The following is a 26,052-nucleotide window of genomic DNA, read 5'->3' as shown; positions in this document are numbered from 1 at the left end:
TCACTGCAGTGGTAATTGTGGGTACCCTCCCCATTTTTCTGAATAAGTTAAGCCTCACAGGACAGGGAGTAATCATTTCTAAAGAGTCAACTGAAGTAATTTTGAAGTCTGAATTTGGTTCTTCTGTAAATCCCGGACCCCCTGTAGTTTGGTACTGGACAGAGGTCTCCGGGTGTAACGATCAGGGCTGAGGGAAAGAAGAGGCCAGGCTCAAGCCCAGACCTGGGGTGATACCTGAGGTACGGGGTTTCATGCACCTCACCCAAGCCGAGCTCTCCGGACGACTGTTTTGTAACTTAATTTACAATTCCCAGAAGCTGTCATATTCACCCTTAGGAACTTTGCCCATTTCTGTCCGTATGCTATGTATACTTACAGAAAGTGTTCTCAAGTACTGAATCTCCTCATAAGTTAACAGCTACAGAATTACTCCTCACAAGTTGGAAAAATTGGTCACTTGGCTAAATGGATTTCAGTGAGCTTCACACAGCAGTAACACCACTATAAAGCCCCCATTTCTCAAAAATACGGGTGGAGGGGGGCGAGTGTGGAAGGAATGTTAACCTAGGGCTATCTTCCGAACGTAGGTTGCTGGCCCCTACATGACATAAAGAAAGCACAACTAAAGCGATGGTAAAGTCAGTAAACGATATTTTACTGAAACATAACACAGAAACTCTGTCTGAAGTGTAAAGTTACTGTCTTACGCAAGAAGGACAGACCCATTTTCAAAGACTAATATGAATACAATAAATATGGAGCTCACGTACTAATTTATACACAGAAACTCTGTCCCACAGCCATAAAAATTTATATTTAACAGTGCAACATATAATTTAATCATTGGATTTATTTGACAGGTTTTTTTTGCTAAACACAAATAACTACCTGGTTTTCATATACATATATAATATATATTTTATGTATATAGATATTCAACAATCTGTACAGTCTCTAAACATAAAACTCCTAAAAGGCACAATTGTCTATACAACATGTACAAAAATGGCTGGAGCTGACACAAAACAACGATTATTGGTCAAAAGTTCATGATTGCACAAAGATTAGTCATGAGTTTATGTCAGAAAAATGTGCTTTAAGGAAAGGAGGGTTTTCAAAGAAACCTGTAAGTGTTCTATAAAAAAAAAAAAAAATTCCAGAAAACCAAAACCCAAACAAAACCCCAAACCCGCAAATAAAACGCCCCTAGGTTGCGATCACGAGCCTGTCCTCGTCCTCGTCGCTGCTCACATCGCTGAACTGCGCGGCCTGCCTCCGGGCCGGGGGCGGGGCCGGAGGCCGGGCCGCGGGTCCCTCCCGGTCCAGGGGGCGAGGCTGCCGGCCGGACGGCGGGGGCCCGGATGCTGGTTTGCCCGGAGCCGCAGGGAGCTCGTGCCGGGGCTTCGGGTGATTCCCGGAGGCGGCCGTCCCCGCGTCCAGGCGACTGGAGCCCTCCCGCCTGGCGTGGTCTCTGGCCGGGGCAGGTGGGTCTAGACCCTTCGGTGCGTTTTCCCGAGGAACTCGGGGCGAGCCCTGCGGCGACGCGCTCCCACCGCCCGGGTGCGCACCGGCGGCCGAGGGCTGCTTGGGCGGCGCCTCCCGGGCTCTGTTTGGGGGAGCGGGCCTCTCGGGGGCTCCCTGGGCGTCCACGGTGACCTGGCCGACGGAGGGGATCAGCGTGGGCAAGGCGATGTTCAGGATCTGGAGGCCCGGGATGGGGGGCGGGGGGGCGGGGCCGCTCTGGGAGGAAGGGCTGGCGGTCACCACCTGCAGCCCCACGGCGGCGTTCAGAGCGAGCCCGGGCGGGCGCACCTGCGGGCCGAGGTTCGCGCTGGCCAGGCCTAAAATGTTGACGGTCTCCATGCTCAGTGCCGGCAGGGGCTGCAGGGCCGGCGGACTCGGGTTCTGCAGGCCCGGCACGCGGATTTGGCCGATGGGAATACAGGGCACCACGCTGCTCAATTCAGCCACTCCGGAGGGGCTGGTAGCGCTGGACACTTCGGCGGTCAAGTCCCCGGGGGTGCCCACAGTTCTGTGAATGACGTTGACAGCGGGGATCGTGAGTTGCACTGGCCCAGCTTGGATGGGTACGAACGTGGAGTATGTGAGGCCGGCAGGGACCGCCTGGATCCCCCCGACCGGAAGCATATTATACGGTGTCCTTGACTGCAGCTGGGAATGCAGAGGAAGGTGGCTGAACAGATGCGTCTGGGGAGAAGGCAGGCCTGGAGGCGGATGGAGAGCGACTTGCTGCTTCGGCTCCTGAGCGCCGGGCCGAGGCGAGGTCGTGCAAGGAGGTGCCCCTGCCGGCTGAGGGCTGCGCTCAGTGCCCCGCGGAGGAAGGCTCACGGATGACGGGCCCTAAAAGACAAGACGGAACGGTCCTTGATGGCAGAGCTTCCTTATTAGTCACTGAGCTAAAATCTTTAGCTCCTGTAAAGTCTATTCCTCCTGAGGTAAAAGTATGTACACTTGTATTTTATAAAAATGATAAGCTTGCTAAAAGTTGTATTTTGATTTAAACAATAAATTTCCAACTTAAAACCTATTACACTCTTCATCTCTTTCCAAAGGTCAGCAACAAGTTTTGTAGAGTACTTTACATTTTTCAAACAAATTTCCTGTATATCATCTCAGTTATACTGAAATTAACCCTGAGAGGGGCCATAATTCTTCTTCCATTGTTGTTGTTTCTATTATTGCTGCCACCACCGGCTCCACCCTATTTTAGAGATTAGGAGTTACTGAGAAATTCTGAGATATTAGTTGGCTATGAGTATCGACTCGGGGGAAAATTAACTGGAGGACTCTCCATTTATGAAATAAAGAGCTGCCATTAACGGAAAGGTCTGCAGTTTTCATTTGTTCATTTATTCTAAGTGTATGAAATGTCTACTGGAAACCAGATTTCCAGCCATTGGCAGGTGTGTGAGCGATATGGGGATAGAGAAGGTTAGAGCACAGGTGACTAATGTGAGAGTAATGAAATGTTAGTAGAAGGGATAAATCTCACCAATCCTCCCTTCCACCCAAGATTATCGTATAAATATTAGCTTTTTCCTGATATATCCGTATTATGGAACTACATTAATGTACATACTAATTTAATTAATGTTACTTAAATAGGAACGTAATTTAATTAAATTATATTAATGTAGGATAGGCTACAGAAATCCAATCTTTTCACAGTCTTTTTAGTTTTCTCCAGTGATACCCAGCAATCCAAAATCTGCCGCATTTAGAAATAAATCCTATTACAATTATCAGTCCATACCAGAGGTAAGAGAACTGTCAATGAGAGAGAAGGACGGATTCCTCACAAGCCCACCAGGGTTTGTGAAAGCAGGAAATCATTCACAGCACACATGGAGGGTGACTTTCCCGAGGCCTGAGTCTGGCCCTGAGCTAGTTCTTGGGCAGGAAGCTTTCCTAAGCTGTCACAGCAATTTGATCATTCAAGCAAAGTGAACTTCTTAATACGTTTTTTGGGTCACATTAACTTTGTCATGGAAACTGGTAGCTGCCTGCTAACAGGGGCAAAATGCAAAATGTTCAGATAATTTAGTGCAAATCCACCACATCGATGCCAGTGGAAGATCATCTCAGAGGAAGCCGTGGAATACGTAGGTCCCAAGACTCACATTCTCTGTTGGCACACACATACTTTTTATTCCAAGATTTTTTAAAAAAAATCCAAATAATAACAAATGAGTATACTGTAAATATACTGGTTCTTTTACAGACTTATAATACAATATACAAACTCTGACTAAAATACCTAACAAGAATCCAAAGGACATAAATGTCCTTTGGCCTTAAATCAAACAAAAAAATAAGGTTAAAGAAACTGCCTTAGCTGTAAATGAGTAATTTAAGTGCACTGATTTCTTAAGTCAGTAGGTTCCCCATATTCAGTAGGTTAAACGAAAAGAAAACCACCAAGTTATTACCTGTGTTAAAGCAACAGCCTTTCCTGCCACAGAACTTCCCAGGACCTCTTCGGATTCGGGGTAGTCCACAGACATCTGGTGACACGGGGACCTGGGCGCAGCCTCGGGTGACCTGGCAGAGTCTCCAGGAGCGGCTGCCTCACCCTCATCCCCCGCAGCCCGCTGCCTGGTCCTAACCGGAGACCCCGGCTTCCCGCCGTAGTCCGACTGCACTGTGCTAAGCACGGTCATCTTGGTGGGCAACGCTCTCGGGAGAACATCCATCGGGTCCGTGTGTCCCCCAGAAAAGCAATCAGGAATCCTGACGTCCTCGTCAGCACCCCGACAGTCCTGGAGGCCGCTTCTAGCCGGAAGGCGCTGCGGGCTGGCCGTGGCCGAGGGGGCTGCCGACAGGACCGACTCGGCCTGGCTGTCTTCATCCTCGTCTTCGTTCTCGTTCTCGTCCTCATCTGGGCCATCGGATTCTTCAAGATCATATCCAGACCGCTCGTAACTGAATCTTTGTTTTTCATCTGATAAAAACAACCGGGAGGGTATGTTACAGAATGTTTTGCAAGTGGTCGAATGCAACCTTTTCTTTTTTATAAGCTTGGCAATACTGTGAGGAATGTTCAAGGCAAGGGCTCTACCCATAAAAAGGCTACGGTTTAGTCAAGGAGAATGACATGCGGAGGTCAGTCTGTGCAGCAGGAATCAGGGGAGTGAGGCGCCGACAGAGTGGGGCGTGGCCAGGGAGGCTTGTTAGGGATGCAGAACGTGAAATGAACCTCGCGGGAGCAGACAGGCAGAGGGTGATACACAACGAAAACCAGAAATAAAGGCCTCAAATATTATACTCGTAAAACCTGCAAAAGAAAACTGAACTATATAAAGAAAATTAACAAAGAGTTCACTGCAACTCTTTTTCTGAGCTCTTTTTCTCTATATACTTGTTTGTATCTCCCTTTTATTGAACAAATGAAAACAAAACCAAAAAAATGATGGTATTTCGTATTTGCAAACAGAATAATTTTCCTTTATATTTGAATAGTAGTTTAGGCATATTTCCACTGTCCTCTGAGTAGTAATATTCTGTAATATTTAATCCTTGTACATTTTTTTTTTTTAACTGAGAAAGGTACTAAATTTTCCCATCATTTTTTTCTATAATGACTCAACCCACTTCTCACAGGAAGGGGAACATTAATTAAAAGTCATTAATATCAGCCTTATAATGTCATGTGAGACTGTGTTTAACAAGGAATATTCAAGATAATCTAGGGAATAGTTTCAGATATCTCATAAGCTCATGTGAAATTGGATTTAAAACCTTATCTATTCAAAATCTTGCAAAATTAGAGGTACTTTCCCTTAGAAAGCTAATAAAGTTTAAAAAGTTAAATGGACGAGGAGTGCAAAATCTCTACCCCAATTCATTGTCACTGAGCTATAATAAAGAAGGCATCAGACCAAGTTCAACTTAGCTGTGATACAGTCTGCATTTATATGTTCTTTTTGAAGAGAAAAAAACGTGAACAGAAATAATTAATAGGTATATTTCCTGGGTTTTCCAAATGGTTTGCACATTAATTTACTACTCTTTCTATATTACAAAGATAAGTTCTTAGAGAAAAGTCTTGAAGCATCAACACCAACACATTTGAGGATGTTTATTTCTAGGAGACAGAACAGACTAGAACTTTTATGTTTTTTTTAATCTCAAGCATATATTACTTTTATAATTAAAACATTCAAACAGAAAACATATACGTTTAGATTCCTTTCATATGTGATTTCATGTCTTTTGATTTATGGGTTCTACTATTTTGCTGTAAAATCATACATAAAATAACACCAATCTGTTGAATCCCACCAGATGCCCATGCTGGACGTGGAATGGGTGACTTCCGGGTAGATGCCCTGCCTCCTGCCTCACAGATCCCTCTCTGATACCTTGTCTGATGTCTGAAATGCTAAAATTAGAGAGTCATCCCCCATATATTTTGAATTTGCCACATGAATGCCGAATCAGATGTATTTTTAGAGATTTTAATATGAGAAAAAATTTTTCTTTCAAAGGAGAAAGTAAAAAAACTCAAAACAAAACAGAAGAAACCGGATGACTGACGAGAGGGAACAGGTTACTGGAGAGGGAGGCTGATTTCATCAGAGGCCAACCCTGCCGCAAAGCCTGACTAGGGTGAGACTTGCTTTATCGTAAAAGCTATTACTTCTTTTCTTTTCTTTTTTTTTTTTTTTTAAATAACAGGCCTAACTTTAAATTTATGACTTTCCTTAAACCCATTATAAGGTTGAAGTCCCAGGCAATCAAACAGCCCAAACTCTAGAGACAGTGTCTGTAGGAAGATTTCCTTAAACCCATTATAAGGTTGAACTCCCAGGCAATCCAACAGCCCAAACTCTAGAGACAGTGTCTGTAGGATGAGAGGAGACACATGCTTGTGTCATCTGGGGCAGATGCAGCAGGACACGGGTCGGGGGAGGTCAGCTAAATGGTTGACAGACTGGTTAGAGCCAAGCGTGGGCTGGGAGGGCTGTGTGACTCCTCTGGGGCTACATTCTCTTGCAGGCTCTATGTCATGAACACCATTCAAGCACTCACAGAAAAGAGCACTAAGTATCCATTGTGGTCCAGATCCAGGGGAGAGCAGCAGCATTTAGGAGGGGCAAGGAACTCCCCCTAGGTCCCTCTCCCCTCTCTCCACTAGGGAACAAACACTTTGTCCTGTGAAGAGGAGGGCAACAAGCATTGCTGCCCTTGGGAACTTTGGTGAAAACTTACTGCAGTAGGGAAAGGGAATGAATAAGAGAAAAAACACAACTCTGCTCCTTAAGGAGGGACAAGGTTGCCAGCTGAGTCCACCACAACAGCTGAGCTAGGGAAGGAGAACAAGAGGGCCACAGTCCAGAAACCTGAGAACATGGTGCACGTAGAAGGCTGAGGCTGCATCAGAACAGAGGTGGCATCCCATCCTCCTCTTCACCCCCTAATGCCAAGTTAAGGAGCTTGAAATGAGAGGTAACAGCAAAATACTGCTGGAAGAGGACCAGGAGAAGAATAGAATGTGTAGAGCACCCTCTCTGAGGCATAGCACAAAGGAAACACCTAAAACTGGAAAGGAACAAGCACTTCTCTTATAACCCAACCCCCACCGCAAACAAGAAGTGGCTCTGTAGGAATCTGAAGGCTTTGTTGCTCTGATGGTAGCCTTAACAACAACAAATCTCTCCAACCCAGTCCAACTCTTGACTAGAAACGTTCTAACTCCCACACAAAGGGCCTTGCTAGGCATAAAAACCATGTACATTAGTCTCTACTGTCTTATGCAAGATGTCTAGCTTTCAACAAAAATTACAAGGCATACAAAAAGGCAAGAAAAAACATACGCAGAAGAGGAAAAGCAATCGGAACCAGTCAGATATGATATAGATGTTAGAACTTGCAGAGAATTTAAAATAATTGACCAATATGTTAAAGGCTCTAACGAGAAAGGTGAACAATATATACTACCAAGCGGGAATTTCATCTGTGAGATGAAACTATGAAAAAAAAAAAAAAAAAAAGAAATGCTAGCAATGAAAAACACAGTAACAATGATAAGAAAAGAAAAGAAAAAAAAAAAAAAAACAAAAAACCCCAGAATTCTATGTTCTATGCTCATTGAAAATAATTTTCAAAGATGAAAGAGAAGTACAGACTTTCTTAGAAAACAAAAACTGAGGAGATCCACTGCCAGCAGACCTACTTGACAATAAATGTTAAAGGAAGCTCTTTAGGCACAGGGAATATGGTATCAGATGGGAACTCATATTTACCCCCAAAAAAGAAAAGCAATGGAAATACAATAAATGAAGATAAAATTTAAAAAAATTTTTAATTGCTTGTTCTAAAAGATAATTTAATGTCTACAGTAGTAAAAATGTGCTATATGTTTAGAGCATGTGTAAATGTAAATGGTATAACAATAATAGCACAAAGGATGAAAAGGAGGAATTGTGAATACACTGCTATATAAAGTCTTTACACTACATGTAAAGTAATGGAATATTATTTGAAGGCAGATGACTAAATTTTCTTAAAAGACACAAATAAGTCAACAGAGGAGAAAAACAGAACCATAAAAATGCTTAATTAAGGCATAAAAAGAAGGAAAAAATGAAGCAAATAGGAAACAGCTGGCACGATGATAGATTTTATTCCAACTACATGAAAAATAAAAATAAAAGGAAGGCTCTAACACATGAATTTAAAGAGAGAGACTGCTAGACTGGGTAAAAAAGCAAGTCCCAAGTATATATTATGGATGAGAAACCCATTTTAAATATAAAGACATAATAGATAGAAAGTAAAGTTTGTAGAAAGATATACCTTTAAAAATTAACTAAAATACAGCTGAAAAAACTATATGCTAATATCAGACAAAGCAGACATCAAAACAAGGAATATTATCAAGGATGAACAGGAACGTTACATAATGATCAAAGGGTTACCTTTCCACGAACATACAACAATCCTAAATGTGTAGCAGTGAAACCAGAGCTTCAAACTAAATGAGGCCAAAACGAAAAAGCAATAACCAAGTCCACAACTGCAGCTGAAGACTTCAGCACTCTACTCAGTAACGGATGGAACAAGCATACAGAAAATCAGTAGGAACACGGAAGACTTGAAAAATACTGTCAACCGTCTAGACCTAGTTAACAGTTATGTTCCATCCAAAGAGCAGAATGTGCTTTCCTTCTAGGTGTACGTGGAACATTCACCCATGTGTATATTCTGAGCTGCAAAGCCAACCTTGACACATTTCAATGAATAGAAATCATACTTACGTTTTTGCTTGAAAACAGAATAACCTAGAAATCAGTTACTGGAAGATATCTGAACAATCCCCCAATATTTCAGAATTAAATAACACATTTCTAAACAATCCATGAGTCAGAAATGAAAGCCTCAAAGAAAAGTTAGAAATATTTTAGCTAGAAATGTAACTGGATAAAACCCAAAATATAACATTCAAAATTCGTGGGATGCAGCTAAAGCAGTGGTTAGTGGGAAATTTATTGTATCCAACACTTCTATTAGAAAAGAAGAAAGGTCTCAGATAAATAATCTAAGTTCTCAGCTTTAGAAATTAGAAAAAGACAATCAAACTAAACCAAAAGCAAGGAGCAGGAAGGAAATAACAGAGGCATCTTTCAAGTGGCCAGTGGCTACGAAGCTATAGCACATCAATACGACGGAATACTGCTCAGCAATAGAGAGGAATGAACTACTGACACCCACAAAAACATGGACAAATTCACATGTATTCTGCTAAGTGAGAGAAGCCAGACCCCCAAAGCTCCTTATTCTGATTCCTTTCGTATGACACTCTGGAAAACGTACGAATACAGGGAGGAAAAGAGATCAGTGGCTGCTAGGGGCTGTTGGATGCAGGGGGGAGGTGTCCATACAGAAGTGGCGCAGAGGAATTTTGGGGCGATGGAACTGTTCTCTGTGGAACTGTGGGGCTGGACACACGATTGTACACATTTGTCGAAAACCACAGAACTGTGCACCCTAAGGTGAACTGTAGGGTGTGTAAATACAAACACAACTAACCAGGATGTGGTGGAAATCTAAGATGAAACGCAAGCTGAGACGGATGGCTGAGTACAAATGAACTCCACAACCATGACCTAGGTAACCCTGGCAAAGGGGGTTCTGACCAGACAATGTGAAGGCTAAAGACAAAAAGAGCTGCACACAGACACTATGCTGTGATTGTAAACCTGTTTTTCACAGGTGGGTCAGCATTTCTGGAACTAGTTTATTGGTATGCTAGAGTTGAACAAATAAGTGAACATACTGTAGATGAGAAGGTTTCTCACTGTTGGTGAAAGAAAAAAAAAGGAAATGGAGCAGGCTAAAATAAACTCTGTGGGACTGGACTGGAACTGGAATTATCAGTATGGATTCATGTTCTCGTTTGTGTGTGTGTGTGTGTGTGTGTGTGTGTGTGTGCGTGTGTGCGCACGTACACATACACAGATACAGAAATAAACACAGATGTACGTATATGTACGAGTTAGCATAAATATGCATATTTCCCAGCTCTATCCAACGAGAGGGGCTAGAAGAAGTGACAGGTTAGTAGCCAGAAACACACCACCTAGCGGCTAGATCTTGGTTCCTAAATACCATTCTCCAGTAACGTGAACCAGGGGTCCCTGGGGAAATGGTGAACTCCATGGCTGGAACATCTTGGGTGTCAAAAAGTAAGGAACTGCGATTCCCAGGTGGCGCAGTGGTTAAGAATCTGCCTGCCAATGCAGGAGACATGGGTTCAAGCCCTGGTCCAGGAAGATCCCACATGCCTAGGAGCAACTAAGCCCATACGCCACAACTACTGAGCCTGTGCTCTAGAGCATACAAGCCACAACTACTGAGCCCACATGCCACAACTACTGGAGCCCACACGCCTAGAGCCCGTGCTCCACAACAAGAGAAGCCACTGCAATGAGAAGCCTGCGCACCGCAACGAAGAGTAGCCCCCGCTCACCACAACTAGAGAAAGCCCGGGAGCAGCAACAAAGACCCAACACAGCCAAAAATAAATGAATAAATAAAATAAAAATTAAAAAAAAAAGTAAGGAACCACTTAAAGAAAAAAAAGAAGCAGGATGTTGAAAGGGCATAGGAACGGACCTCAAAGAGCTCTCAATGGTCAATGAGAACTTGAGCTGCACAATAAATAACTGGATTATAACCCAAAGAATAAAATACATAACCTTGAGTCCATACTGATGTAAATGAATGAACGGATGAATGAACTAATGGAGAAATGGTAACTTTTCCTTGCAGAAAAATTCTAATTGATAAATTAGAACCCCATAGCAATACTTACCACAGGCAAGATCCCTCAGTGCATAAACAGGATACCTGCATAGTTTTAAAGTATCTCCGCAAATATGTAATATTTATAAAGGGAACAACAGTAAGTTTACAGTAGCTAGTCCTGGCAGACATCACCTTAGCCGAGTAAAGAAGGTTAACATGACCAGTAATACACACTGACATGCTGTACCCCCGATATGATGCACTAAGAAAAGCATAACCACCCTATGGCGCCTCCCCAATAATGTATACCCTCAATCCAGCTGTGAGCATATATCAGAAAACCCCAAACTGAGAACAGTCTACAGAATAACTGATCAGGACTCTCTATAAATGCCAAGGTCATGAAAGACAGGAAAGACTGAGGGGCACGGTGGAGGAGCCACGACGACTAAGTGTGATGTGGGATCCTGAAGGGGAGCCTGGGACGGGAAAAGGACATCAGGGGAAAAACTGGTAAGTCCCATGCTTTAGTTAGCAATCCTGAGCTGACAAATGTTCTTGGTTATGTAAGATGCTAGCACAGGGGAGGCTCGGTAAAGAATATACAAGAACTCTCTCTACTAGTTTTTCGACTTTCTACAAAGACCAAAATAATCTTTTAAAAAATGACATTAAGGAAAAACCTATTTGCCAATGCTCCAGGACCTTTATTTTACTCTACTGACACCAATATTCTGTCTCATTCAGATAAGCCTGCACAATCTCCATCTCCCTGCTGTTCTTATTATACTCATCAAGACTTCTCTTTCTGACAAGCAATTTTTTTCTTTCCCATTATTTAATAGGAAACTATTAATTGAAACAAATTCCAACACTTCTCTTGTTTAATTTAAAGGCACAGGTAATTTCTCCAAAATACATCCTAACACACACACACACGCACACACACACACGCTCTTTAAATATCTGGCACCTAACACTATTCTTACCTTGTATCTGTAACTGTATTTTTGCAGTTCTTATTCAGTTGTACGTATGATGCCTGAATGCCTCTACTCCGGTTCTAGCCATCGAGACTGCGAGAGAGCCCAGCTCAGTACTACAGACAGACCAGTGCCATCTGATCATAACTAAAACAAGGACTAATTAAGGACCCGACTTTTTATCAGACAATGATTTAAAAAAAATTTAAAAAGCAGTTAATTATTTTAAAGTGTGAAGCCCACAGCTCAGAAGTGTCAGAGCCAAGATTTAAACCCAGGTCTCCACATTCAGATGTCATATTATAAAAACCTAACCACAGAATGATCTGAAAGAAAGGTCAACAATGAACTACAGTCAATAACCTAGCTTATAAATATGCATGAGTGAGTTGAATATTTACAGGTACAGACATTAAAAGCTTCAAGTAATTATTTCATTTTGAAGAGTAGAACATATAAAATACAATCCCCAAGGAAAATGTAAACTAATAACCTTTTTAATTTCACAACAAATACACTGTATTTTACAGTAAGTATGGAAGTTTAAGAATAATTAGTTATACTATAAATCTTTAAAGTTTTTAATTTTACATATAGATACAAAATGTCAGTGTATGCAGCGTATGAGAAGGATTTATAAAGAACACCATACGCTTTTTAATGGGGAAGGGGGTAAAACTACTTGGCTCCCTTTTAATGTTCTTTGGCCTTGATCGTCCCATACTTCAGATCAAGGTTTGAAGTATTCTGGGTGGGAAGACGTACAGGCTGGTGTCCCTGGACCTTTCTTTCTCCCTGGACAGAGCCACATGCCTACGGCTCACAGAGGACTTGAGAAGAGCTGGGATTTCTTTCTGTAGTTTTCCTTCCCCAAGATAAGGATTGAATAATGTTTATCTCTCTACGTGCACTGGGTCGTAAAACTCCTGAAGGGGAAGACCCCTGTCAAAGTTTGGGAACCTGAAAATGAATCTGGGGTCATTACATATTTGTTAAACAGGGTGGATATTCTAGGGTGACCGGAACAAGATACAGTGGATAACGTAAATGAACCGAAGACAATGGCATCTTTTAAAGATGCACAGCACCAAAACAGAGCCCAGACACCTCTGCTCTCTGGATGCATGCTAAGAAAAGTCCTTTCGTATTACTGCCCTGTCCCCTTAACCCCTACCCCCAACGAAGACTGCTGCTATCCGGTCAGAAGCTGTGCAGGGTAGAAGACCCAGAAAGGAAAAGTGACCTGCCCGTGACAAGTCAGCAAGGTCAAGAACACAGACGTGTTAACTCCTCCAGAACTTGCCATTTTGTACTTTGTGATACTGCTCGTTTTGCTACAGCCTGTTACTGAGCATAGTAACTACGACGGCATACTACACCGAGTTCCTATTGTATCAGGGGCTGCCAAACCATAGTTGCTGGCCTCACGCGGCTCCTGCCTGTTCTTTTAAATAAAGTTTTACTGGAACACAGCCAGGCCCATCATTTACATACTGTCTATGGCCGCTTTCCTGCCACACTCACAAAGTTTAGTTGTCACGCCAGAGACTGTGCGGCCCACAAAGCCTAAAATACTGATTATCAGGCCCTTTACAGAAAAAGTTTGCCAACATTTTACTCGTTATGTTTAAACCTAACAGCCACTCGTGACAGAGCTGATACCAAACTCATTTTACACAGGAAGTTAGGAGACTTAAATACAGCTGGAAAGCATCAAAGTCAGAATTTGGAAACAGGTTTTTTTTTTTGTATTTAGGAGTCTTGTCATTACTCCAGTAAGATATACTCTATGACAATTGTTCCTTCCTTGCTTTGTACAATGTAGACTGTACTATTCCAGCAGGGGGAAGGCTGTAGCTCACCCCTCTGCATCCCCCAAGGACCCTAGAACAGGTATAAGGAACCCATACTTGCAGAACAAATTCATAAATAAATGGCCTATAAAATTTCTATTTAATTTCTGTCCTCCTAGATACATTCCCAACTCATTACAAATAAAATTTCTACTACTCAGTACAATTTTACATATGTGTAAAATTAATTCTTCTATTTTCTGTGAATTTAAATTCATGAGGGAAAAAGAAGGTAAACAATGCAGCAATATTGTTTTTCAAAAGTAATTTATGTCAAACCACTTCCCTGAAGATGTGTTTCAAAATCTGATTTCAGTTGGATGAACCCCAGGCTGCCCTCCCATCGCTGCCCGACAGTGACCCCTGCTGGCTGAGCCAGGAGGGGCTTCCCTCAGACAGGCTCCCCTGGGAGGTCAGCAGCACCTCCCTCTTCAACATTCTGCTACTGCTGTAATTGGTCTGCTTTTGTTTTCCTCATGTTTAGAAAAATTACTCTGAAATCCAGACAAACAAGGGAAACCTGGGGAAAAAGTCTTTTAAAGCATGCAACTACTGCAGTAGTGGGTTTTTTGTTTGGGTTTTTTTATTAAACTATGTTTTCATCTTAACAACATAATGAGCCAGGGTTTAACGTTTGTTAACTTTAGGCAGTAAACCAAAAGGCAGTGGTATCTGCACTGTTCATTAACGACATACACACTTCTTTAACTGTAAGTCCCAAGACCTATCATGGTTTCTTATTGTGCGTGGAAGTTTCTCTTAAAAGAACTAATAATGTTTTCTGTAAACATCCCAGTGACAAAAACATATTCTACAGGTTTCATTTTGAAAGCACTTCATTTAGAAAAATTCATTAAATTTATTTTAAGGGTAAACGTGATACAGGTTTTAAATCCTGTGATCTAATGCCATCCTCTTACACGCATCATCCTAAGTACTGAACCTCCAGCGGGAACAGTGTTTCCAGTTGCACCTTGCCACACTGAATGGTTCTCCCAGTCTGGCAGTGGAGGGCACATGTTAACATTCCGAGCAGTCTGTTGACAAAAACATTCTTCGGATCAAGGACATGAAAAGCAAATAGCCAGTAGCATGGTTTTTGACACAAAAGGTGAAAAAGAAAAAGTACTTACTAATACCCCAAGAACACAGGAACGCAATTCCTGAGACTGTATCGTTTTGCACGGCAAGAATACAGGGACACGTGCAGCTGGCTGGAGGGATTAGACTTTTCAGGAACACCTACTATAACTACAGCTTGAGTTGCTAGTTTTAAACTACACGGGAACTCCTTTGAGATGTCAAATGTCCAAATTTTAATGGCTGCCTTAGATAAATTTATAGTCCCCTCTGCTTAATTCAAAATAAATGTTTCCCAACATCTCTAAATTTACTCCATTTGAAAATTGGAACAAGAATTCATCTGCTGAAGGATAAAATGGGCAGGGCTTCCCTGGTGGCGCAGTGGTTGAGAGTCCGCCGGCCGATGCAGGGGACACGGGTTCGTGCCCTGGTCCGGGAAGATCCCACATGCCGCGGAGCGGCTAGGCCCGTGAGCCATGGCCGCTGAGCCTGCGCATCCGGAGCCTGTGCTCCGCAACAGGAGAGGCCACAACAGTGAGAGGCCGGAGTACCGCAAAAAAAAAAAAAAAGGGCAGCCATACAGCCCACTGTTCTAAGGGCAGTAAAGCATCAAAAAATCAGGAGTCTTTGCTCCTGCATCACAGCTTCTTCACGCTGACCTTTAATAAGCACTCTATCAACCAGGAAACATGCACATTCTGCTGGTGAATGACATTCAGAGTATCAAGTTGGTAGAGAGTAGAAAACAGGTTTAGGACATTCAAAGAAAGAAAAAGATTGAAGATAATACCAGGAAAAGAAATACTGTAGATAAGTAGAAATAAATATACAGTAAACCTTTGATGAAAATAAACAAAACAAGGCAGATATTAAGGAAAAATTAAATATGAACATAGAACAAAAAGACTTGGGACTTTTCCCAGAAAACCAGAAGCTGACCAAGACATTACTGAATGGTAATGAGTTTTCAAAAATAAATATGGTGGGATACTCTGTAGTAACACTGGCCTTTGGAGAGCCTTTAACAAATTTTGTTGAATAAATGAAAGCTCAGAGATGATATTTCTTGATGATTATGTATTTGCTACAGAAAAGATCAAACGACCAAGCCCCCTAATCTTTCCTCTAAACCTTAGAAACACTATCCTTAGGTTTCTGGTTGCTATTCTGCAAAGCCTGGCATTTAGAATCAGGGTGCCCAAATAATATCCTTGTGGGGTTCTTTTCTTTAAAATGTTTACCCCATTTCCCAGATGTCTGAGATAATCAAGGTGTAAATATCTGGAACAAGTTCTTGCATATCCTGTTAGCACTGGCTGTTTAGGTATATGTGACTTTCATATAAGTGTGCTGAATTGAATAGTCCTTCCTAAGGTGCTGTAGGACTCCACTTCTGACAGAACTGCCCTGCTGTCAATGTGAAATATGAAGGTGGCTATCAAAACTACTTAAGGATTTTATTCAGTATCTAGAGAAGACTTAATGTCACAAATTTTCGTATTGATCAAGACGATGTGTCAGTGTACTGGTTTCCCAAGAGACACGTGGCTCCTGAACCTGGCTACTTATTTTTCTTTAATCACCGTTATTTGGTAGCCATCTGTAATCTAGTTGCATAATTAAGTGAGAAACTTCGACTGTGTTTAGGAAAGCCTAGGTGACAAAGGAGATTCCGCTGATAAGAGTTTACTCAGTAATTTCATACTTGCGTATTTCATATAGTAGATCAGTCACGTCCCTGGATAAATGCAGCCGTGAGGGCAACATGAAAGGCATCGGAAGAGCCACTGGAATCACTACCTTTTGGGACACAGGTAAGAAACTGCTGTGACACCTAACTGCTGGCCAAACCTTAGCATCTTCCTGAATTTTTACGTAGACACGCAGCAAATGGAATCTCAGTGCGGTTTCTAGCAGTGCACTGTGCAGTGGGCTTAACACCAGAGTTACATTAGATTAAGAGTATGAGAAATGACAGTATGACCCTAGGATGCCACAAAAGCACTTGATAAAACTGTTCATCATTAAAGGGAAGAGACAGCAAGTTATGTGTGGAAAGACCCTACATTACACGATGCAATTTCATCACTTATTTTCATTTGTTGGGCCAGGAAAATAGGGAATACACTGTCAGGCAGCCATCTCGAGCTGGCGGCTAAAGTCTCAGAAGGAACCGCTGCCATGAGCCTGATCCTTGAGAAGGGGGAAGCTTCCAGGTGTGATCAGGGAGGCAGGAAACTCCTACGGGCAGGGAGGAAGCAGGGGGAGAGAGAACCCAGCATGTCAGATCACTCGGCACTGACCAGATTCTGGACCCCAAGCTTCCTTCTACGAGCAGATGTACACCTCAAAGATTAAAACTATGATAGTTGAAAATACTCTCCCTCCTATTTTTTTTTCAAGTTAGTCACTACTTCTACTACTACTATATGGCTAATAATCTGTAATTTTCCTTGGAAAATTAAATTGATAGTAAAATGCAACACTTCGTAACACACGCCACTACTTCGTGCAGCACCCTTATGGAGTTGATAAGGGCGCGGTTTTAAAACATACCCGGAAACACTAAGGTAGGAAAAAATCAAGTCCTTATCTTTTATGATAGTCTAGTCTGTGGGGAAAGTTCTACCCCTTGGTGCTGCTCAGCAGAAATGAATTCCAGGAGAAATAATGCTCCCTAATTTAATAAATGAAGAGCAAGATTTCTAAATGAGTCATTATACACATATACATACAAAATTGGGTGTCACAAGGGAAAAAATCGTACCAGACTTTCCACCCAAACCTGTAAACTCCATCTGGTAGAGAATGAGGGATGCTGAAACGCTGAGGTACTCTGTTCATAAAAACACCCTTTCAGAAAAAGATTTAAAAAAAATTATTTATTTAGCTGCACCGGGTCTTAGTTGCAGCACATGGGATCTTTAGTTGCTGCATGCGAACACTTAGCTGTGGCATGTGGGATCTAGTTCCCCGACCAGGGATCAAACCCGGGCCCCCTGCACTGGGAGCGCGGAGTCTTAGCCACTGGACCACCAGGGAAGTCCCCCCCAAAAGATTTTTGCTCTATCGTATTATTTATTATTGTTGCTGCTGAATGGGACTAACCACTTAAAGAAATCATGCTTCTTTTAGTCATTATTGTCTAAATTCCCACTACAAAATAAAACAGCAGCGGCAGAAAGAAAAAACAAACAAAAGCTCAGCAATGAAAATTCCTGGGGACACAAATTAAAAGCCTACTATTTGTTGTTTGCTTGTTTAAAAAACATTTGAGAAAATAATCCAGATTAAAAGTCAGATGTATATGGGACTAAAGAGGTAGTGGCTTTAAATTACTTTAGATGATACAAGAAAAAAAAAAAATCCCTCGGACTTTCTTAAAGGAAGGTGCTAAAACTCCCCTGCATAGTAGGACCTGTCCCCCAGCGCCCTGCCCAACTCTCTCATCCTGCCCCATTTATACTCCTGATGCCCTATTCCCCTCTCCCAACCTCTGGGCTTTTGCTCAACAACTCCCTCGGTCCAGAATGCTTGCCCTCCTTTACCCCACCCCCTCATCAATACTTTTTCAAACAAAGCAATATATGCATAATTATATTTTGATATATTTCCTTTCTTTTCGTTCTCCTAGGACACCCTTAGTCATCCTTCTGTTCCAGACGAGGCCGTCACTGTCCTTCCCAGATCCCAGCCTTGAGGAGTGAACCCTGCCAAGTCTGAGCTCACTCCAATGTCCCAACATCACAGCCACAGGCGAGGAGCTCCTGAGGGCAGTGACTGTGGACATACTAGACAGTTGCTGCGGTGCTAAATAAATAATCAATCACAAAGAGAATAAACTCTTCTTCTCTGGAGCCACTGAAAAATGGAACAGATATTTATCAGTCTGCACAGATCATTACTGAGGATGAAAAAATGGAATCGTCAGGATAACTTAAAATATCTTCTAGTCTTCTGATCTAATAACCAATAAATAAATAAAAAATATCTTCTAGTCTTCTGATCTAATAACCAATAAATAAATCTAATAACCAATAAATAGTCTTCTGATCTAATAACCAATAAATAAATAAATAATCAATCACAAAGAGAATAAACTCTTCTTCTCTGGAACCACTGAAAAATGGAACAGATATTTATCAGTCTGCACAGATCATTACTGAGGATGAAAAAATGGAATCGTCAGGATAACTTAAAATATCTTCTAGTCTTCTGATCTAACAACCAATAAATAAGAAATTAACAAATGAGTGGCCATCATCACCTTGAAAATTCCTATATTGACCACGGCCAAATCATGTAAACACTATTCATAGGTAAAGGCATTAAATATTGTATTACAGCTACCACTGAATTGTAGTGAAGGAATGTAATGTAAAACTAGTATATCATAGTCTAAAAACAACAATATTGAATGATTTCCTGACAGATTATAGGTCATTTTTTTCCGGTCATCCATTCAATCTACAACTATTTACTATCGATGGTTTGCTGCTAGCCACAATCCCAGCAAGTGCTGGCGATACAGCAGTGACCACAGGGAGATCGCCGTCCTCATGTCCTATTTTCTAGTTGAAAGGAACAGATAATAAATACACACACTCATCTGTAAGTTGTTAAGTGGTTGTAAGTGCTATATGGAAAAATAAAGCAGGTCGGGGGCGTGAGTAATGCTGGCAGTAAGAGGGTGAGGTGCTCTTTTCTCTAGGGAGCTTCAGGAAGGCCTCACTGATAAGGTGACATCTGAGCGGAAGAGCACTGAGAGATGATGGGGTGTCTTGCAGCACCTGGTGGAGGCCATTCCAAAGGGAGGAAAAGAGAAAAGGCCCTGGAAAGGGTCCAGCTCGGTATGCTTGCCACCGAGGCAGGCGATCAGGGTGGCTACGGCTGAGGGGCAGGGGAGGCGGGAGTGGAGCTGAGTTTCAGAGGCGTGGTGCTCGCAGGGGACACAGACCACGGCTCCGAATGAGACAGGAAACCGATGGAGGGTTTTAAGCAAAGCAATGACGTAACTTGTAGAAACCACTTTGGCCGCTGTGTTGAAAGCAGGCTGTAAAGAGGCAGGGGCTGAACCACGGAGACCAGTGAGGGGCTACTGCAAGCAACTTAGAAGACGTGATGATAGCTCTGACCAGGGCTGGGAGGAACAGGTGGTTCAAAGCGGTAGGTTGCCGAATACGTTTTGAAGGAAGAGCCAAAGGTTTTACTGGTGGGTTGGAGCCAAAGGACACCAAGTACGACTTCAAGGTTTTTGGTCCAGCAGCTGCAAGGATGGGAGAAGGACTCCAGGGAAGCGTGCTTCTCAGAGTCACATAAGGGGGAAACCAGGAGTTTGGGGCACGTCACACTCTAGATGCCTATTAGACATCCAAGTGGAGATGGTGAGTGGAAAGATGGACATGCAAGTCTGGAGCGGATACTGGAATCATCAGCATATAGATGGTATTTAAAGTTGGAAGACTGCACGAGGCTACCTGGGGAGGGAGCACAGACAGAAGAGATGAGCGATTAGAGACCGCAGCCCTGGGCACTGCGTTCAGAGGCTGGGGAGATGAGGAGGATCCAGTAAAGGAGAGTGAAAAAAGAATGCCTAGAATATTCTAGGCTGGTGTTGGACTAGAAAACAGTTCACCCTGCGGACACGCAGCATCACACTGTGGGCTTCTGCGCTTTCCTCTCTAAAAACATAGACATCGAAAGAATTGCTACGCAAGATCCCATCTCTTAACTACCATCAGTTTAATAGAGTGAATCTTCTTCCCGAAGAATAGTAAGATCCAAACGTAGGACAGCAGTCAAGAAAATGTAAGTACAGACAGCAGACTATCAAGGTGGCCCCAAACTAAAACGCGTGTAGCACCAGGTATAGTTAAGGATGTGCAGAAACAGAAATTATCCTGGGCAGCAATTAAAATGATACGGCAAGATCAATTTCCTCGGTATCTGCATACAAGGTGGTACTGTTCCTGCAACTCTGGAATAAAACCCAAACAAAAGCACACGCTATGTGTGGATATACACACGTATGTGAAATGAATTGAGAGAAAGCCTCTAAGTGCAGTTAGTGTTTGCCTCTGGGAGGGCGTGTGACGGGCAAGGGCGAGTTAGGGATACTGCACCTAATGTGTAATGCCTTACTTAGCTTGTTTTTTTCCAAAAGTACAGATTTATGAAAATACAATTTTCAAAAACACAATTTATGAAAAAGACTTGAAGCAAATGTGAGAAAATATTTATAATCCCCAACTCTGGTGTGAATACATGAGCGCATGTAATAAGACTCTCTGTAATCTTTCTGTATTTTTAAAAAACATCTCAAAATATTTTTAAAAGCACAAAAGACAATAAAGGGAAAACCAGACCATTCGTTTGAAACAGCGTTTGCCACACTTATACCTACATTCCAAGTCTATAATAAAGCAAAAGTGGAGGAATATATTTTGTTGGCATGTTATAAAGAACTACGAGGTATGACACAGCACTTGGCAAAATCCACCTATGTGCTATAATTTACTATTCAATTAAAACCGTGAAAAAACTTTGAGTATACCACAGATAAGTACAGTAATTTAAAAAAAAAAACAACACAGAAAAAACAGGTAAAACTACCTAGAGTTTAATCAGAGGATCTCATCTGAATTGGGAATTAGGCTATCAAGTTTGAGTTATAGTCTAAGACCTGCTTCAAGTGTTTCTGGAATCAGGTGAGAAATAACAAAAATGAACAGATAGATATGTAAGTCCATCAGTCAGCTGGCCAATCTAAACGATGCATGATAATTAATGGAAACTACACTTAATTCTCCTACGTAAATTTGGGATATAAACACTACCTTCCCTTGACAGTTTAGAAGATTCTACATTTTACTTAATTTTGATAAGACTCATCTTCTTAAAGAAGCAAAACACCTAAGAGTATATATTATAATAGTAATGCTTTTAACGTTTATACATTTTTCAGAAATCAGTATTTCATATTATAGCCTCTACTTTGTGCCTTTTCTAGTCTCCGGGTAACAAATATACTCACTGAAAGCGTTACTCATTTTTCCTAGCTTTTTAACTCTGAATTGCTCAGCGTAACAGCAATAAAGCAAATAAATAATAAAGAGGGATTTTTTTTTCACTTAAATAGTTATGGTAGTTAATTTACTGCATGACTACTAAGAGCAGAAAATAAATCAAACAGACTATTTACATTAGAAGTAAATTAATTAATTTTATTAAATGTGTGTCTTTATACAAAGACATCAACACAGAATTCAATTCCTAGCCATTCAAAAATCAGTTTTTAATACGTATGTTCCTAGGACAAAAAGTTACACATATGTTAATTTGATACTTTTAAATCCTGATACTGCCATCCCCAATATGTATCAGAGCATCAAAGTGTCTATAAAGCACTAGAAACCTCCCTATTGTCCTAAGTTTGTTATGATTATATTTTCCTTCTACTGATAATACATCCACTTATTTCCCAAAATTCAAGTTAAAGGCAATCCTCTCCTTGTGCTTAAAATACGAAATCATATCAACTGTAGCACTTAAGATGTGAGTCACTTCTCTTGCATATTTAGAAACAAATTCAGGCTGATTCATTTAGTGTGTTACTGGTTGTCCGGTGGAATGAAAAGCATTTGCGTTTTTTTAACCTGCATTTTCAAAGATGTCCTCACCATTTTCTCTTTGGAAATTTTTTCTACATCAAACTAGTACATACTAACTAAAACATAGCAAGCAGGTAAATGTTTAATTTAGGGTGTTTTTCAAAAAAGCAATAGGACAACTTTTTTTTAAAAAAACTTATCTCTTGTTGATAAATTCTTGGGTTAAAACAAAAAGTCTTAACCAAAAAATAATTCTATTGTCTGACTAGTCGGAACAGATGAACAGCTTAATTTCCCCTCAAAATTGGTTAGAGATAAATACTTCTACTTGCTGAGTTAACATCACTAAGAAAACAACCAGTTAACCTTTTTTCAAAATGATAAACAATTTGGGGAAGCAAACAAATGTTTTATTCCCCAAATATTTCCAGACCAGCTGCCATGAGCAGGGCACTGCGCTGAGGCTGCGGGCACAGCGAATATCACTCAGGCATCAGTTTTACTCATGACACGCTTGAGAATCAGCGAAGAGGTAAGGGAGGAAGCATGTAAATAATAAAAAAAAGTTATGGCAGAAAGGGATTCAATACTCTCAGAGAGTGAACTCTAAAATATTACAGGCGTTGAGAAAAGGGAAAAATTGCTTCCCGCAAGTGGTGTGGGAAGGGAATATCAGAGAAGGCTTCATGACGGCAATGGATTTGAGCTAGATCTTGAAGGAAAATAAGATTTTGACCAATGCAGACGGGGAGCCACGTTTGTGTGGGGATTGAGGGTGAGGGCTTTACAGGCAGAGAGCCGGATCAGTGTCATGTAAGCAGGAGATTCAAGCATTAGGGCAGGTGAAAGAGAGAGAGAGATGAGGGATAAAGGTGAAGAAGTAGGCAGGCATCAGATTATAAAGGATTCTGAGGAATTACTTGAGGTCAAGTAGCTCATATTCTATTTGGTAGGCAAATGGAAACCAATGGAAGACCTGGAGCAGAGGAATAGTATGATCAGACACATGCTTCAGGAAGATTAACTTAACATCAGTGGGGATAGATGCAAAGGAAGGAAGACAAAGGGAAGGTGAGAAAACTGATTAGGAGTCTATCACATAGTATAAATAAGAGGTAATGAAAAGAGGAACTGAGCAGTATCAGTGGGAATGGAAAGAAGAGTATGGATGCAAAGAAAAAAAGAGTACATTGTAAATAGCATTTATGAAAAATATGGAATAAAGCCTTACCTGATTCTTCTGTATCTTGTTCATCTATTAAACCTACTGAGACGCCTAAATCCACACATTTCTTGCTATGTGTCTTGGACTTCATGTGTTTTGTCAGATTTCCTTAAGGGAAAAGAATGTTTACTAAGCTTACATAGTATTATTTTGCTATTGCATTTGTCAACACTGGCAAATTCCATTCCTATTTCAAGTGAAAGTACAGATTGTGGTTATACAATTCCAATGACTAAAATTTGCTCAAAAAATAATACTGGTGTCTATAGGCTGTAATAACCTTGTTACTGGTAATAATCTCTCTCTCTTTCAAATCTGCCTCCTCAACTTTGATAATGTCTACTTTTGCCTATGGTTACTATTCTCTAATCCCTATTTATTCCTTAGAACATTTTATATACACTTAAAGTCCCTTTCAGATTGCACTATGATCTGTGGTTTCTGAATTCTCCACCAGTTGTGTGCGCTGGCTTTCCCTCATAGTACTTTATTTCCTTGCACATTTTTTAGTTTTTATTGTAAACTTATCTTCAGCAAGATTGGTTTCCGTGGAGTCTTACGTACCCTGGGTTGTAGACACATCGCTATGGGTCAGCCTTCCAATTGCTTCTGCCTGGGACCTTAACAATTTCATTACGCTAATCCTGGATCAGTTTGTGAGGTTTTTTTGGCATGGCACAGGTATAGGGTTTTGCTTTTTAGCAGGTAGCTTTTCCCCCACATGGTCCAAAGTCACTGGACAGGAGAGCCATGCTTATTTCAGAGGTCTCAGATGCCATTCCAGGACCAGCATTAGACCCCAGGCCCGTGGGCATATATCTGGCAGCATTAAATCCCAGGCCTGTGGGCATATATCTGGCTTGATGTCCCTATGGACTTTTTTTTTTTAATATCTGTTCACCATGTTAGTTTGGAGTTTCCTTAGTTTTGGCGGCTGGGAGTCTTCCTTTCTAAATTTCAAGCTTGGCTATCTATTTAAAACTACAGTTGGTTGTTGTACTATAAATAGTAGTTCTGTGTGTTTGGAACAAGAGAAAGAATTTCCTACATTAATTTTACTTCACCATACTGACTACAAGTCTCATAATAGTATCCCTAGAGGTGTGTTTCCTCTGGCAGCTGGTGTACACCTCTGGAAGTATCACCAGATTAACTGGGAACCATTGGGCGTGCTGGCCCCAAGTGATCACTAATGCAGGGGGAGAGCTCAAATTCTCGAGGATACCAAGCAGCTTCAGTAGATAATGCCACACACACAGAATTGCCAAGAAGGGAAAATCGTCTGTTTCGAAAATAAAATCTAAATGCTGAGTTTGGCGAGCAGGGCAAATTAGTATTTCAGAATAAACCTTCAGCAGAGCAAAAAATGTTCGAATCATTGGTCCAGATTTGATTCTGCAGTAGCTGAAAGACCTGCAAAATTGCACTATTTATAGAGCCTCACCTTCACTAAAATTGCACGAAGCCCGTGGGACTGGTCACACCCGTTTAGGCCAATTCTTGCACTAGTTAGTACGCACAGCATCCCAGAGCTTAGCGCTCAAGGGGTTCCAGTGTAAGAGAGGGCCCGGACCAGGAAATGTCTAAGATCCAGCAAACCTTGACCTCTGTGATTCTACAGGTAACGCCTGGCTTAAATGACTTGGCCATGTCTCACATTTACCTTAAATACACTTTAAAAGTAAACTATGAAGCAAATATGGCAAATTATTAACAATTATTAAAACGTGATGGGCATACTGGTGTTCATTATGCAAATATCTACTTTTCTGTATGCTTCAAAATTTTCACATTAGAAGTTATGAAAAATAGTTTTCCCATCTTATTGTAGCTGAAATTTCCACTTATTAGTCAAAACACTTTCTAGTATGATGACAATATTATAAACCAAATCACAAGGTCCACTAATAGTGCTTTCAAAATGCTTTTGTTCCCTAAACAGACAGCCACGAAGGTCACTTGCTTTCTGAGAAGTTAATGTATAATGGTAACTAGGCAAATTTGGGAATATGAGTTTGTAATAAGCATATTTTCTCATAACTTGGGCTATTACTTATTATTAACCAACTTCTTAAATAATTTAATATAAAACAATTTGCATTTCAATATGCAAAGTATGTACATTCAAATGCAAATATCCCCTAGCAAGGTTGTGCATTAACTTAACAGATAAATTTTTCAACAGACTTAATAAACAGTAATATAAATCCTCTGGAAAGCATGAAAGATTTTGTTTCTGGGTTCCTATAGCTATATATAAAGTCCAGCTTTCTGTGATATAAATGGAACTAAATCCTGCAGAGATGCAAGCTCACTGACGGAGCTGACTGACCTTTAAAGCAGAATAGTGAAAACAAACCAATTAAAATTATTTTGAAAATGCATTCATAAAATAAACCGAGAGGACAAATGATGAAGTACAGATTTACGAGCATTACCATCAGAAGCATCAATTTCTAGGAGGGCAGATCATTCCTTTGATAGTACCATGCTATCTTTGCATACTCCTATTTATATAGCATGCCATT

At 41.2% G+C, this 26,052-nt stretch overlaps 1 protein-coding gene across 4 annotated transcripts in view; it reads right to left on the bottom strand.

The window, feature by feature from the left end:
* Nucleotides 1-686: 686 nt before the first annotated feature.
* The window catches only part of HIVEP1 (HIVEP zinc finger 1), a 143,408-nt gene continuing 118,042 nt past the window's right edge, over nt 687-26,052 (bottom strand). For all 4 annotated transcript variants that reach the window (XM_079934109.1, XM_079934108.1, XM_079934111.1 and 1 more), the window contains 3 exons: nt 23,531-23,632; nt 3,951-4,462; nt 687-2,361 (listed from right to left, as the gene is read on the bottom strand). In XM_079934109.1, the coding sequence (XP_079790235.1) occupies nt 1,207-2,361; nt 3,951-4,462; nt 23,531-23,632 (1,769 nt within the window). In that variant the 3' untranslated portion in view covers nt 687-1,206. The remainder of the gene's footprint in view (nt 2,362-3,950; nt 4,463-23,530; nt 23,633-26,052) is intronic.

This window comes from Stenella coeruleoalba, assembly GCF_951394435.1.
Source record: "Stenella coeruleoalba genome assembly, chromosome: 10".
NCBI lineage: Eukaryota > Metazoa > Chordata > Mammalia > Artiodactyla > Delphinidae > Stenella > Stenella coeruleoalba.
Note: the sequence above shows the minus strand (reverse complement) of the source record. Positions and strands in the feature narration are given on the sequence as shown.